At 57.2% G+C, this 12,883-nt stretch overlaps 1 protein-coding gene across 2 annotated transcripts; it reads right to left on the bottom strand.

Moving 5' to 3' along the window:
• Nucleotides 1-3,584: 3,584 nt before the first annotated feature.
• Nucleotides 3,585-6,251, bottom strand: DUSP2 (dual specificity phosphatase 2). 2 transcript variants are annotated; one of them, XM_030921800.1, is made up of 4 exons: nucleotides 5,392-6,251; nucleotides 5,187-5,308; nucleotides 4,578-4,878; nucleotides 3,585-4,461 (listed from the first exon to the last, which is right to left on the bottom strand). In XM_030921800.1, the coding sequence occupies exons 1-4, from the start codon at nucleotides 5,777-5,779 to the stop codon at nucleotides 4,247-4,249; spliced, it is 1,026 nt and encodes a 341-aa protein (XP_030777660.1). In that variant the 5' UTR covers nucleotides 5,780-6,251; the 3' UTR covers nucleotides 3,585-4,246. The 2 variants fall into 2 exon arrangements, with proteins under 2 accessions (XP_030777660.1, XP_010360429.2); XM_010362127.2 differs by having other exon boundaries at nucleotides 4,578-4,797; nucleotides 5,392-6,246.
• Between the last annotated feature and the right edge of the window lie 6,632 nt (nucleotides 6,252-12,883).

The raw sequence follows: 12,883 nt of genomic DNA, 5'->3' as shown, positions 1-12,883 counted from the left end.
TGCCAGGGCAAGGTATTGACAGACATCAGGATACACACCATGGATATGCTAATTAGCTTGTGGTCATCATTTCACAAGGTATGCGTATGTCAAAATATCACGTTGTACACTTAAACATATACTACTTTTATTTGTCAATTATGCCTCAGTAAAGCTAGAAAAAATAAGTAAAATAAAGAATAGGACACATCAAAAAACAAATGCATGAGGCTGACCACTTAAGATGAGCGTTCAGACAGGCACGGTGGCTCATGCCTATAATCCCAGCACTTTGGGAGGCCGAGGCAGGTGGATCACGAGGTCAGGAATTCTAGACCAGTCTGGCCAACATGGTGAAACCCCATCTCTACTAAAAAAATACAAAAATTAGCTGGGCACGGTGGTGGGCGCCTGTAATCCCAGCTACTCTGGAAGCTGAGGTGAATCGCTTGAACCCAGAGGTGGAGTTTGCAGTGAGCCGAAATCGCACCACTGCACTCTAGCCCAAGGGACAGAGTGAGACTCCATCTCAAAAAAAAAGATGAGTGTTCAGTAAAAAAAGTAAGCCAGGCGCGGTGGCTCATGCCTGTAATCCCAGCATTTTGAGAGGCCGAGGCAGGCGGATCACTTGAGGTCAGGAGTCTGAGACCAGCCTGGCCAATGCGGTGAAACCCCATCTCTACTAAAAATACAAAAATTGGTCGGAAATCCCTTGAACCCGGCAGGCGGAGGTTGTAGTGAGCCGAGATTGTACCACTTCACTCCAGCCTGGGCAACAGAGTGAGACTCCGTCCCAAAAAAACCCAAAATTAAAATAATGATAAGAAATAATCACCCTGCTTGGGGAGAGAAATAGAGTCTTTATGAGGACATGCAGTTGATCTGAGGGTATTTTGCTGAGTGAAACAAGCCAGTCACAAAAAGACAAATCCTGCATGATTCTACCTCCAAGAGGTATCTAGAGTAGCCCAATGCACAGAGACAGAAAGTGGAACAGAGCTTACCAGGGGCTGGGGAGGGGGAGTTATCATTTAATAGGTATAGTATTTCAGGTTCGGAAGATGAAAAAGCTCTGGATATCTGTTGCACAACGATGTGAATACACTTTACTAAACACTTGATAATGGTAAAGATGATCGATTTTATGTTGCGTTCTTCACCACAATTAGAAGTTTTAAAACTTAATAGGAAAGAAGGAAAGGAGGGAAAGAGAGAGAAAGAGAAGGGCAGTTTGCTAGATGACAAGCTATAAAAAGCATGGGGAAGGGAGGAGAGGGGAGTGGGGCTGGGTACTGGGTAGGGTGGGATGAGGTAGGGCCGAGGGTGGGGTGGGCAGAGGCCTCAGCCACCAGTGCAGCTGCGTGTGAGATGAGGCTGTGTGGTGTGAAGTCCCCTATGACTTAGAGCCCCAGATGTCTCCCACCCACCAAAGCTGGGCATGGGGGTACAAGTGGGTCCCAACAGATGCCCACTCAGGTCCTAAAAAAGGCAGAATAGCAACCCCGGCTCTGCCCAGTTCACACTGGAGTGGCTCACCCCACCCCTCAGACAGCAGAGGGAACAAGGATCACCCTTCATTCCACCCCACAGAGCAAGCGCCCACCTGTGCTGGGCTCTAGGCACAAGGCTGAGCGGACCCCATGCCCAGCTGTTTTGAGTGTTCATCCTGGTCCAGATGCACACCTCGCACCTGCACACTGAAACTTCAGATCAACCTCACTCCTCGGGCCGTAGTTACCTAACATTTTCTGAGCGCCTACTATGGGCGAGCACTATATGGATTGACTTGTGTAAGTCTACATCCTGAGAGGTGGGGGCTAACAATGAAACTCCATTTTACAGACAAGAAAACTGTATACAGCAAGGTTAAGCAAAACCAGCCCCCAGACTGTCAAACTACGCGGCCCCCTGCCCCACAAGTACACCCTCCCAGGCATTCAGAATGCCATAAGACAGCAGTTCCCAACCTTTGTGGCACCAGGGACTGGTTTTTGTTTGTTTGTTCCTCTGTGCAAGATGGAGTTTCACTCTTGGCGCCCAGGCTGGGGTGCAATGGTGCAATCTAGGCTCACTGCAACCTCCGCCTCCCAGGTTCAAGCAATTCTCCTGCCTCAGACTCCTGAGTAGCTGGGATTACAGGCGCCTGCCACCAAGCCTGGCTAATTTTTGTATTTTTAGTAGAGACGGGGTTTTGCCATGTTGGCCAGGCTGGTCTCGAACTCCTGACTTCAGGTGATCCACCCATCTCGGCCTCCCGAAGCGCTGGGATTACAGGCATGAGCCACTGCGCCTGGCCCAGGATGGTGAGGGGGATGGTTTCTAGGTGATTCAAGTGCATTACACTTATTGTGCACTTTATTTCCACTATTACACTGTAATCTATCATGAAATAATTATACAACTCACCATAATGTGGAATCAGTGGGAGCCCAGAACTTGTTTTCTTGCAACTGAAGATAACATCTGGGAGTGATGGGAGACAGTTGACAGATTATCAGGCATTAGTTAAGAGTTTCATAAGGAGCATACATCCCGTATCCCTCCAATGCAGTTCACAACAGGGTTCGAGCTCCTATGAGAATCTAATGCCGCCACTGATCTGATAGGAGGTGGAGCTCAGGCAGTAATGCTAGCCATGGGGTATGTGGGGAGCGGCTGTGATACTGATGAAGCTGGTCACCTCCTGCTGTGCAGCCCAGTTCTTAAATCTGTAGAGGTAGCAGTGTGCAGAGGCGACCCTGGCTGGATGGCATTCCCAGTGGCCGAATGTCCCGGTGAGCCTGAAGTAGGACTGGCTCCCACACAACCATCCCCAAAGGCCTCAGCAACCCTGCTCACAGGCAGATCACAGCACCCCCTTCCAGCAGCCTCAACAGGTACCCCTAGGCTTCTGGCATGGGCGGGGCCCTTGTCTCAGGTCTCCACTGAACCTTAGTGCTATGCTGGGCCCGTAAAGTTTGACCAAGATGTGCTGGTTGGGTGGGTGTGCAGAACAATGAATTCCATCCCTAGTGACAGGTCCTCTGCACCAGACATGGGGCCACATGCCTTTGGGGGACATGAAGGAGCTCTGGAACAGGGGGTGCCGTGAGCCCCGGCCCTGGGATGTAGGAGAAGAGTAGGGAGGCCGTGCGGGCCTGCTGTGAGGAAGCAGAGACCCACAGGGCCTGGGAAGTGCCTCTCGCGTGGGCGTGCACACACGCTCCCACAGGAAGGCCAGGCACAACATGCACGTGTGCACAGGCCAAGACCACCCACCCCCACAGGACCACACCCTCAGGCACACACTCGCACGCATCCTTCCACGTTCCAAAAAGGAAGCGGGGTCTGATCAGGGCAGCACTGGGCCCGGCTCTGAATCACAGACAGGACCCCAGCCTCCCAGAAACAACCCTGTTCAGCTCTGGAGGGAGGTCCCTGTCTGGGAAGACGCCAGCGCAGGGAGAACGGAGGGCAAGAGAGCGGCCTTTTCGAGGAGGGTCAGACCTGCCCCTTCCGGCCACTGGCCCCTCTGCCCGTTCACTTCTGAAACCCTGAGGGCACAAGGAAATGTGAGGTCCAAGCAGGCTCCCAGGCATCAGATGAGACCAGACACTAGGTTGTTCTTTTTTAAACAAAACAATATTTTATTGACACATCCTGAATGATCTGTATAAATATAAAGTGCTAAGTTTCCAACCCCTGCCCACAGGGCTAGGAGGAAGCAGGGGAGGGAGTGTTAAATGTCAGCTGAGCACAAATAACTTTCCAGCGCCAGCACAGGCGTGAAAGGCTCACAGACTGACACACACAGCACGGCACACCCATCACTTCCCAAGTCCCCAGCTTCCCCAGGAACACAGGGCTTGGGCTCCAGGCCCTGGGCGGACCAACCCACAGACAGGGCTCCTGGTTGTCACAGCTTGTTCCTTGGAGCTCTCAGGCTGCCAAGGGCTTCAACATGGTGGTGGACCAGGGAGAGTCCACGGTATAGAGTCCAGATGATTTCTGCCAGGGGATGGGATGGGAAAGAGCAGACACACCTTCGGTTCCCGACCCCGAATGAGGGCCAGCCTCAGTCCCCCAGCAGAAGAGCACCAGGTCGGAAAGGCCAGCATGCCGACATTCCTAGAGCCCCCATGTGGGGGCTTCTCAAACTGTGAGGAGGTAGCAGCCCTCCCAGAGGTGAGGGGACTGTGCTGGCCCAGAGAGGAGCCCACCAGTCCACAGTCAGCTCCTGCCAGCACAGTTGGGGGGGGGGGGGGCGGGCAGGCAGAGGGGCACCACCTCAGTGACACAGCACCTGGGTCTCAAACTGCAGCAGCTGCCCCATGAAACTGAAGTTGGGGGAGATGACCCCCCGGCGCTGCTTAACGAAGTCAAAGGCCTCGTCCAGCCGCACACGGCGACTCTGCATGAGGTAGGCCAGGCAGATGGTGGCGGAGCGCGAGATGCCGGCCTGGCAGTGCACCAGCACCCGGCCTCCGCTGTTCTTCACCCAGTCTGCAAGGGAGATGGGGGAGTGGTGTCAGACGGAATGTGCACAGCCCACGAGACAGGGGCCCCCAGCCCTCTCCTCTGGAGCCCCTAGGGACCTCTGGGCAGAGGCGCCCCCTTACCAATGAAGCCTATGGCCTCCTGGAACCAGGCGCTGATCTCCACCATCTGGTTGTCCTCCACAGGGATACTCTTGTAGCGGAAAAGGCCCTCAAAGTGGTTGGGGCAGCTGGCGGACACGTTGAGGACGGCTGTGATGCCACACGCCTGCAGCCCCTGCAGGTCTGACGAATGGCTGCAGCTGCCCAGGAACAGGTAGGGCAAGATCTCCACAGGGCCACCCTGGAGGGGGCAGAGGGGCGGTGAGGCCTTCCCAGCCCAGCCCCGGAGGGCTGGAGCAGCAGCGGGTAGAGACTCGATGGGCTGGCCAAGACAAGAGGAGTCCTCAGCCAGTCCTCCTGACCTGAGACAGGACTCAGGAATGTGCAAGAACACACCGGCACACACATGCTCCCTCACGCTCCCAACATACACATGCAAACGTACACTGACCCACACAGGCATGTGCGAGCAGCCGTGCCCCACCCCCCCAACACACACACACACACACAAGTATAAAGGTGGATACATGGGCAAACTGCTCGCATCCCCAAATGGCAGGCCCTTTCTCTAGAGGCGCCCAGTCTGCGGTGGGGAAGGAGGGAGGGTCCGGGGTGGGGGGCCGTACTCACCTGGTCGTAGATGGGAGCCCTCGGGTCGGAACGGTTGGTTTTGCTCCCTGCCGGCGGCAGCGCAGGGGCGGGGGCCTCAGAGCACAGATCGGGACAGCAGCCCTGGAAGCCGTCGAAGCCTCCTGCAAGGAGGGGAAGGGCACGGTCAGCAGGGAAATCCGGGCTGGAGTCGGGTGGGGCGGGCTAAGGGCAGCCGGCGGCTCACCTCGCAGGAAGTACACGGCGGTGGGCCCCGCGCGGGTCTCATGCAGCAGCGCGGCCAGCAGCACGTGGGCCGGGCCGTCCGGCCGGAGCTCCGCCACCGAGGCACTGCCCTCGTCCAGCACCACTGCCCGCGCTAGCTCCCCGCGGACCAGGCGCGTCCGCAGCGCGCGGTCGGGCAGCAGGCAGGCGAGAACCGCGGCGGGGGGGCCGCGCGCACGGCGGCGCAGCAGCGCGTTCCAAGGCACCGGGCGCGCGGCGCGCACGTGGCGGTGGCAGTAGGCCAGGAAGGGCCGGCAGTCCAGCAGCAGCGTGCGTTCCGCCTCCCGCGGCTCCCGCAGCAGCGTGCCCAGCGCCGCGCACTCCAGCTCGCGCGCCGCCTCCAGCCCCATGGCCACCGGTGCCTCTTCTTCCTTTCGCTCGTTACCGCGTCTCGGGGCTCTCTTGGCGGTGGCGCTGCCCGAGCGGTCGACTCCGGGCGCCCTCCGCGGCGGTTCGGGTTAAGTACCCCTGGGCCGGCCCCCGGGACACCAAACAAGGGCAGAGCAGGAAGGCGCTGGCGCCCGCCCCCGCCCCTCACGTGGGGCGCAGGCTGGGCTGACCCGGGGACTCCGGAGGCGGGGGCGGGGAGGTTGGGGGGGAAGGCAGGGCGCGGGGATGAACACACGGAGAGGAGGCGGGGACCAGCGACTAAGGGAAGGGAAGGTGTTATCCGGAGTCGGAGGGACCAGCACCCCTCCCTTCTTTGTGCCCACCCTTTGACCTGTCCCAAGACACTCAGTCCTGGGGAACCCAGCTTCACAGATGCAAGTCCCCGCTTAGGGCCAGCGATGTCCCTTGGAGTACCCCACCCGCCAACCCCACGCTTCCTCTGCCTTTTCCCTTTCCCTCCCAGAATTTTACTCTTAGAAATTTGTCACCACAAACATTGACAAATGCCTGCTGCCACGGGTGATTTCTACACTGGATGATGGGGAGGTCCCTGCTGAGATGTCCTATTGCTCATATATTTGGAGACCTTGGGCCAGAGGGACTGTCTCCCCCTCCCCACCCCCCATTGCCTGGATGAGACCAGCACTCAGCGTCTTGCAGTATGCTGGTGGCCAAGCTAGGCCCGAACACAGTCCCCGGGACCCAGGCCCCTGGGCTTGGGCCGAAGGGAAATGAGGGGGTCCTGGGGCCTTTCGTGGGGAAAGCAGGGGTCTGAGACCGGCTTCCAGTTAAGAGTGAGGCGAAGCTTCTTCCTCCTTGGCGCAGGGAAAGCCCCCAGGTCTCGGAAAGAAGCACTTCCCCCTGCCACAAGCCCGCCCTGGAGGGAAGTCCGCTGACGCTCCCAGCCCTCCCCAGGCCTGCGGGGATTTCAGGACCTTGGCAAGGGGAAGAGGGAGAAGCAGAACAGAACTGGCCTCCCCCATCCTAGGCCTCCCTGTCCAGCCCCCTGGGCAGCAAAGTCCCGGGCTAGCACTGCACCCGGAGGACTGAGGGCCTGGGTATCCCCTCCATCCTGCCCTCCCCCCGCCCTGCTGCCGGATGTGGTGAGGCCCAGGTGTGCGTGGGGTGTCTGAGCCACAAGAGTTGTTGGCAGTGAACTCCCCAACTCAAGCAGAGAAGTTCAGGTGGGTGGAGACACTGTTACTGAACTGGAGCTGCCCTCGCCCTGCCCCCAGCTGCGTGGGATTTCAGAACCCACCCGCCAAGCCCCCAGTCTCCTGAGGCCCTCCTCCATGTCCTCTGAAAGACCCTTCCGGTTCTCCCGCAGACCCCTGTGTCCACACCATCTTGAAGAGTGACAGCTGGGGCCTGTGTAGAGCCGCCAGCCCTTCTGGACTCGTCTGCTCTGAGCTCCTCACAGCAGTGTGCTGTGTGCCTGGCTGTGTGCACGGGAGCATCGTACCTGTGCAGTTCCACTACGTGTGAGAAGGAGCTGGAGCTTCTGTGTGCTGGGGTCAGAGCAGATGCAGAGGAGAAAACCCCAAGGACTCCAAAGGTCCCTGGGGCCACGTCACCGTCTCAGTGTCTCCATCTGTAAGGGGGAGCACATCTTGGCGCAGCGGCCCTTCCACACTGGCTCCAAGGCTCTAAGGCTACCCCACTGTCTGCGCAACTTGGCCGAGGCCCTGCCCTCCCTGGCAAGCCAGTCTGGAGGCTGAGGCGGCAAAGCCCACAACAGAGCCAGGGAGTCTGGGCCACAGATCCCAAAGGCTGATAGGAGCCCTTATCATTGGCATCGGCCTCCAGATGACTTAATGCTGATTCCAGGGGCAAATTACAGAGCGTGCAGAAGGACAATCAAGTCCAGTCTTGCTGCTGGTCTGGGAACCACAGCCTTGCAGCTCCGTGGGAGGACCCCAGCCAGGTGGGATCCCTGATTCAGGAGTGAACTCAGCTCAGCTGTGTAAGGGGCTCCAGACCCCAAATCCTATGCTGAGCTGGGCCTCTTCCCCTCCTGGAGAATCTGGTATACCTTGCCGGGGAGTTCCGCATGTGGGGAGAGCATTGCTGAAGGTTTGCTCTGATAGCACAGTCCCTGGGACCTGGCACTCTTGGCCACGACCAGTGGTCTCTTTTTCTTTTTAAGTGACAGGATCTTGTTATGTTGCCCACACTGACCTCAAACTCCTGAGCTCAAATGATCCTCCTCCCTCAGCCTCCAGAGTAGCTGGGACTATAGGTACCTGCCACCACCCAGCTCAGGGCTGGTGATGGCTGCCTAACGTGGCTGCACCTATGTCACCCCCTTGAGGCCATTTGCCTTGGGGCTGTCCCCTTTTGAGCTCTGGAACGTGGACTCACAGAGGCCCAGTTTAGCCATGAAGGTGGGCCTGCCCTTGCCTTCTTTCCCTACTCCCAAACTGGGGAAAGCCCCATCCCCAATTGCTGGGTGAAAGCCCAGGGCTGGGGTAAGAAGAGGGGGAGAGACTCACAAACCCATGTCCCTCTCCCGCTTTTGCTCTGACAAAAACCTCCCAAGCCTTGGGTGCTGCCACTAGCGATCATGGTGCAGGACGCCTGCTCCTCTCCACCACCCCCTCAGAGTCTCCCCAACCATCGTTCGCCGGAGCCCAGCCTTGGGAGCCACAGCGGAGAGGAGGCAGGGCATTGGGTGTAAGGGTGAGGACGCGGTGAGGAGGGGTCTCTGCTAGGCTGGACGCCCCGCAGCCTGAAGGCTCTGGAAGCAGGACCTGGTCCTCACCACTGGATGGAAAGCGGCTGACCCAGGTTGGGGTCCCTGCTCAGAGCTCTCTCTGTTTTTGTTTTTCTCGGCCTGGCTCTTACAGAGCAGACACTATCAAGTAAGTTTGGACTCAGCACTTCTTTTAAAATTGAAAACCTGTGAGACTCACCAGGAACAAATGATGAGTCTGCCTGTTATTCTTTTTATAACCATCTATTTTGACGGCTGTTTAAGCGTCACTGGCTCCTGCCTTTGGGATTCCAGGTATTTCTCGGCCCCAGCAGCACATCCACCCAGCTCCCCGCACAGCGAGTCTCCCTTCCACAGCTGCCTCACTCAGCATCACACTGATGCTGCAGAGCCTCCTTCCTCCTTCCAGCCCCCACCCCCAGGCAGATGCCCCACAGCGGGCGGGAGGTGAGTGGCTTGGCTACAGTGCTTGGGCCAGTTTAGGGATGAAGGTGAGAGTGCCGGGCCACCCCAAGCTCTGCCTGAGGGGTGAGTCAGGGATGACGTCGGGTTTCCTGTGCCAGGCGTCTGACGAACACGCCGATGCGGCGGCCACCCCCACAGGCTCCTGCCAGGTGTGGATTCACACCCCACGCGCCGGGCTCCAGGAACAGTCCCTGTGTGAGGAAGGCGTGTCCAGCACAGTGCAGGGTGGGGGCGGGGGGTTCACCTGGGGCACCCAGCCCTTCCAAATCCTCCTCCTGGCCAAGATGAACCAGGAAGCCTGCAGCCAAAAGGGCTGATGTCTGTTCCCATGCTCTGTCATGCGTCATGTCACATGCGTGTGTGTGAGCAGGACCACTCAGGAGCAGGGCTGCCGGGGAAGCTCTCCTGACACTCGGAGGCCTCCTCAGGGGACCCGTCGCTCAGGCTAACTGCATGGGGGCCCGCAACATGCCCCAACCCTGGCCCTGCCTCTCACCCGGGTGCCACCCTGAGCTTCAGGTACCCTGGCATGCACCCCCCAGCAGGACGTTCGGGTATTCACACACCTCGAGGCTGCATCCAGACCAGCACTGAGGAGTCCCCAGCCATGCGCGGAGGACATTCTGCCTTTTTCAAGTAAATCAGTCCTTCTGAGTACATCAAGAAGAAAGTCTCCACCTGGGGCTGGCATCGCTATAACCCCTAATACCTGCCTTTCCTCATTTTAACCAAGAGGCTTAGTGCTCCTTTCTGCATTTATCACTTACTCAATCCTGCATTCAGAAATACATTTCAAGAACCTATTATGTACCAGGTACTGTTCTGCGTGCTGGGGATATAGCAGCAAATCCCAAAGCACTGCCCTCAAGGCGCTGACCTCACTGCTTCCACAATATATACTTGTGTGATTTTGTTGTGTTCATGATAAATGATACTAATTATCTACCTAGAGTAATGACATCTTTTCCTTTTAAAGTAAATTTTAGGTTTGTAAAAACTGAATTGACTTAAGGAAAACTGTTGGGAACAGATGGTACCCAAACATCTTAAGAAGTGAGGTGCACGGCCGGGCGTGGTGGCTCACGCTTGTAATCCCTGCACTTTGGGAGGCCAAAGTGGGCGGATCACCTGAGGTCAGGAGTTCAAGACCAGCCTGGCCAACATGATGAAACCCCATCTCTACTGAAAATACAAAGAATTAGTCAGGCATGGTGGCAGGCACCCATAATCCCAGCTACTCAGGAGACCGAGGCAGGAGAATCACTTGAACCCGGGAGGCGGAGGCTGCAGTGAGCCGAGATCGCGCCACTGCATTCCAGCCTGGGCAACAGAGCAAAACTCTGTCTCAAAAAAAAAAAAAAAAAAAGAAAAAAGAAAAACATGCGGTGCAGGGAGGAGATGCCAGAATCAGGCCGCGTTGTCCGGGAAAGGATCCTATGGCCCCTTCCAGCTTCGGGAGGTGCAGTGCTGTGGAATCTGGTTCCCCCTTCTGCCATGGTTTCCCATAAAGAGAGGAGGCCACAGCCTGAGGAAGGGACTCTGGGAGAACTCATTGCCAAGGCCCCACTTGCCTGTGGGCCTATCCACCAAAGCACCTGTGTTTGCCTGTGTTCCCAGATGGGCCTGCGCCTGTGCCTGTGCCTGGGGGTTGAAGGGACCCCTCTCTGGGCTTTTCCGTGGGCACCCACCCCTGGCACACCTGTGGCCCCCAACCCGTGGGGTTCCTGGTAGTGAAACTGATTCCCGCCCTGCTGGCCAGAGGCGCTGTGGCTTAGGCCCGGGTGTCCAAGGAGGGAAGAGGAGGTTGTGGCCGGTGGTAAGAGTTGGGCAAGAAATGAAGGAGTCTCAAAAATGTGACCGCACTTGAGAGGGGGGACTGAGAGACAGGACCAGCTGGATTTCCTAGGCCGACTAAGAATCCTTAAGCCTCGCTGGGAAGGTGACCGCTTCCACCTTTAAACACGGGGCTTGCAACTTAGCTCACACCCGGCCAATCAGATGGTCAAGAGCACGCACTAAAATGCTAATTAGGCAAAGACAGGAGGTAAAGATGTAACCAATCATCCGATGCCTGAGAGCACAGCGGGAGGGACAATGATCGGGATATAAACCCAGGCATTCCAGCCGGCAGCGGCTCCCCTCTTTGGGTCCCCTCCCTTCGTATGGGAGCTCTGTTTTCACTTTATTTCACCCTATTAAATCTTGCAACTGCAAAAAAAAAAAAAAAAAAAGTGACCTCACTGTGGGCACAGGGCAAGTGGCTCTGTGATGAGAGGCCTCCTGGGACTCCCTTGTGACCACAGCTGGGTGCACTGTTGGGGGGGAACTGACAAAGGGACCTCCTTCCCACCTCACCAGCACTGCTGACACCTTAACTACCATCGAAGACCAGGCCAAGCGCTCTGCCACCCCCCAAAACCAGCAATCCCAGCACAGCGGCAGCAGCGGCGGGGGCAGCTCTGGGCATCCGTTAGCTGTGGGGGCTCTGAAGCCACTTGCCTTGGTCAGACACAACCGGGCTGCTTCCCTACGGTGTGGTCTTGGTCTCGTCCCTCATTAAAAAGAGCAATCACTGGCACTGTGTTCGGTGCCTTGGGAGCGTCACTGCGTCTAGCCTCACACCCTGGAGAGCTGCCTCATTACCCTGCTCTGCAAATAGGGAAACCGAGGCCCAAAGGTGTTAGGGGGCAGAACCAAGGCCACACAGTCCCTATGCAAATGAAGAACTGGGATTGGAACCTGGGCTTAACCACTAGGCTGCCCTGCCCCTGGCCAGGGTCCACATGGGTCTGCCTATGTGGTGTCCCCAGCACACACCCTCCCGCCTGGGTCTCTGGCTTCATGGGACAGCCACAACAACTGACACCATTGTGTGCTTGCCATGTGCCCTGACTTATCCCGAGAGCTTGACAGAAATTATCTCATTTAAACCTCAAAGAGCCCCACAAGTGGGAGGGATTGGCACTCCAAATACAAATGGGGGAGCCATGGCTCAGAGAGGCTGAGGAGTTTGCCGGAGCTCTCAGAGCCAAGGCTGAAATTCACAATTTTGTGTCCCCTCCTGACTGTGTCCAGAATCCAGGTCCCCGTCCTCCAGGCCCTTCCCATCTGCCTCCCACCCTTGCCCACAGCCCTCCTTTCTCTCAGCTGCCATCTTGGAGGACCTTCAGGACATTAGTGCCACCTCCCCAGCTCTGCTGCAAACCTCTTGAGGATGCATAGTGCCCAGGGCACTGCCCCTCTGAGTCCACTGGGAAGCAGAGTGCCCAGCCCTGAGTGGGGCTTGATGCATCTCTGCAGGCGTGAGGACTTGCCCCTGTGCCCCCAGGTAGCCCTCGACAGGAAGCTGACACAGGAAGCTGAAATCCACAATGTGGGATGGAGTCATTGTCAGGCTAGGCCTTCATCCCTCACCATGCCTCAAGCTCCAGGGAAAAAGAGATGATCTCAGGTGTCCACAGCAGACACCCCAGGCATATCAGTATAAGAGCCCACCATGAGGCTGGCATGGCGGCTCATGCCTGTAATCCTAGCACTTTGGGAAGCCCAGACGGTCAGATCACTTGAGGCCAGGAGTTCCAGACCCGCCTGGCCAATATGGTGAAACCCCGTCTCTACTAAAAATATAAAAATTAGGCTGAAGTGGTGGCACATGCCTGTAGTCTCAGCTACTCAGGAGGCCGAAGCACGAGAATCACTTGAGCCTGGGAAGCAGGGGTTGCAATGAGCTGAGATTGCACGACTGCACTCCAGCCTGGGCAACAGAGTGAGACTCTGAGACTCTGTCTCAAAAAAAAAAGTCCACTGTGACAACCCACCAAATGTCTTAGGTTCAAGGACAAGCTCTACCACACACAGCTCTGTGGCTCGGGGCACACTGTGAGCT

The sequence above is a fragment of the Rhinopithecus roxellana genome, chromosome 17 (assembly GCF_007565055.1).
Source record: "Rhinopithecus roxellana isolate Shanxi Qingling chromosome 17, ASM756505v1, whole genome shotgun sequence".
Taxonomy (NCBI): domain Eukaryota; kingdom Metazoa; phylum Chordata; class Mammalia; order Primates; family Cercopithecidae; genus Rhinopithecus; species Rhinopithecus roxellana.
The sequence above is the reverse complement of the archived record's forward strand: the minus strand, read 5'-3'. Positions and strand labels throughout refer to the sequence as shown.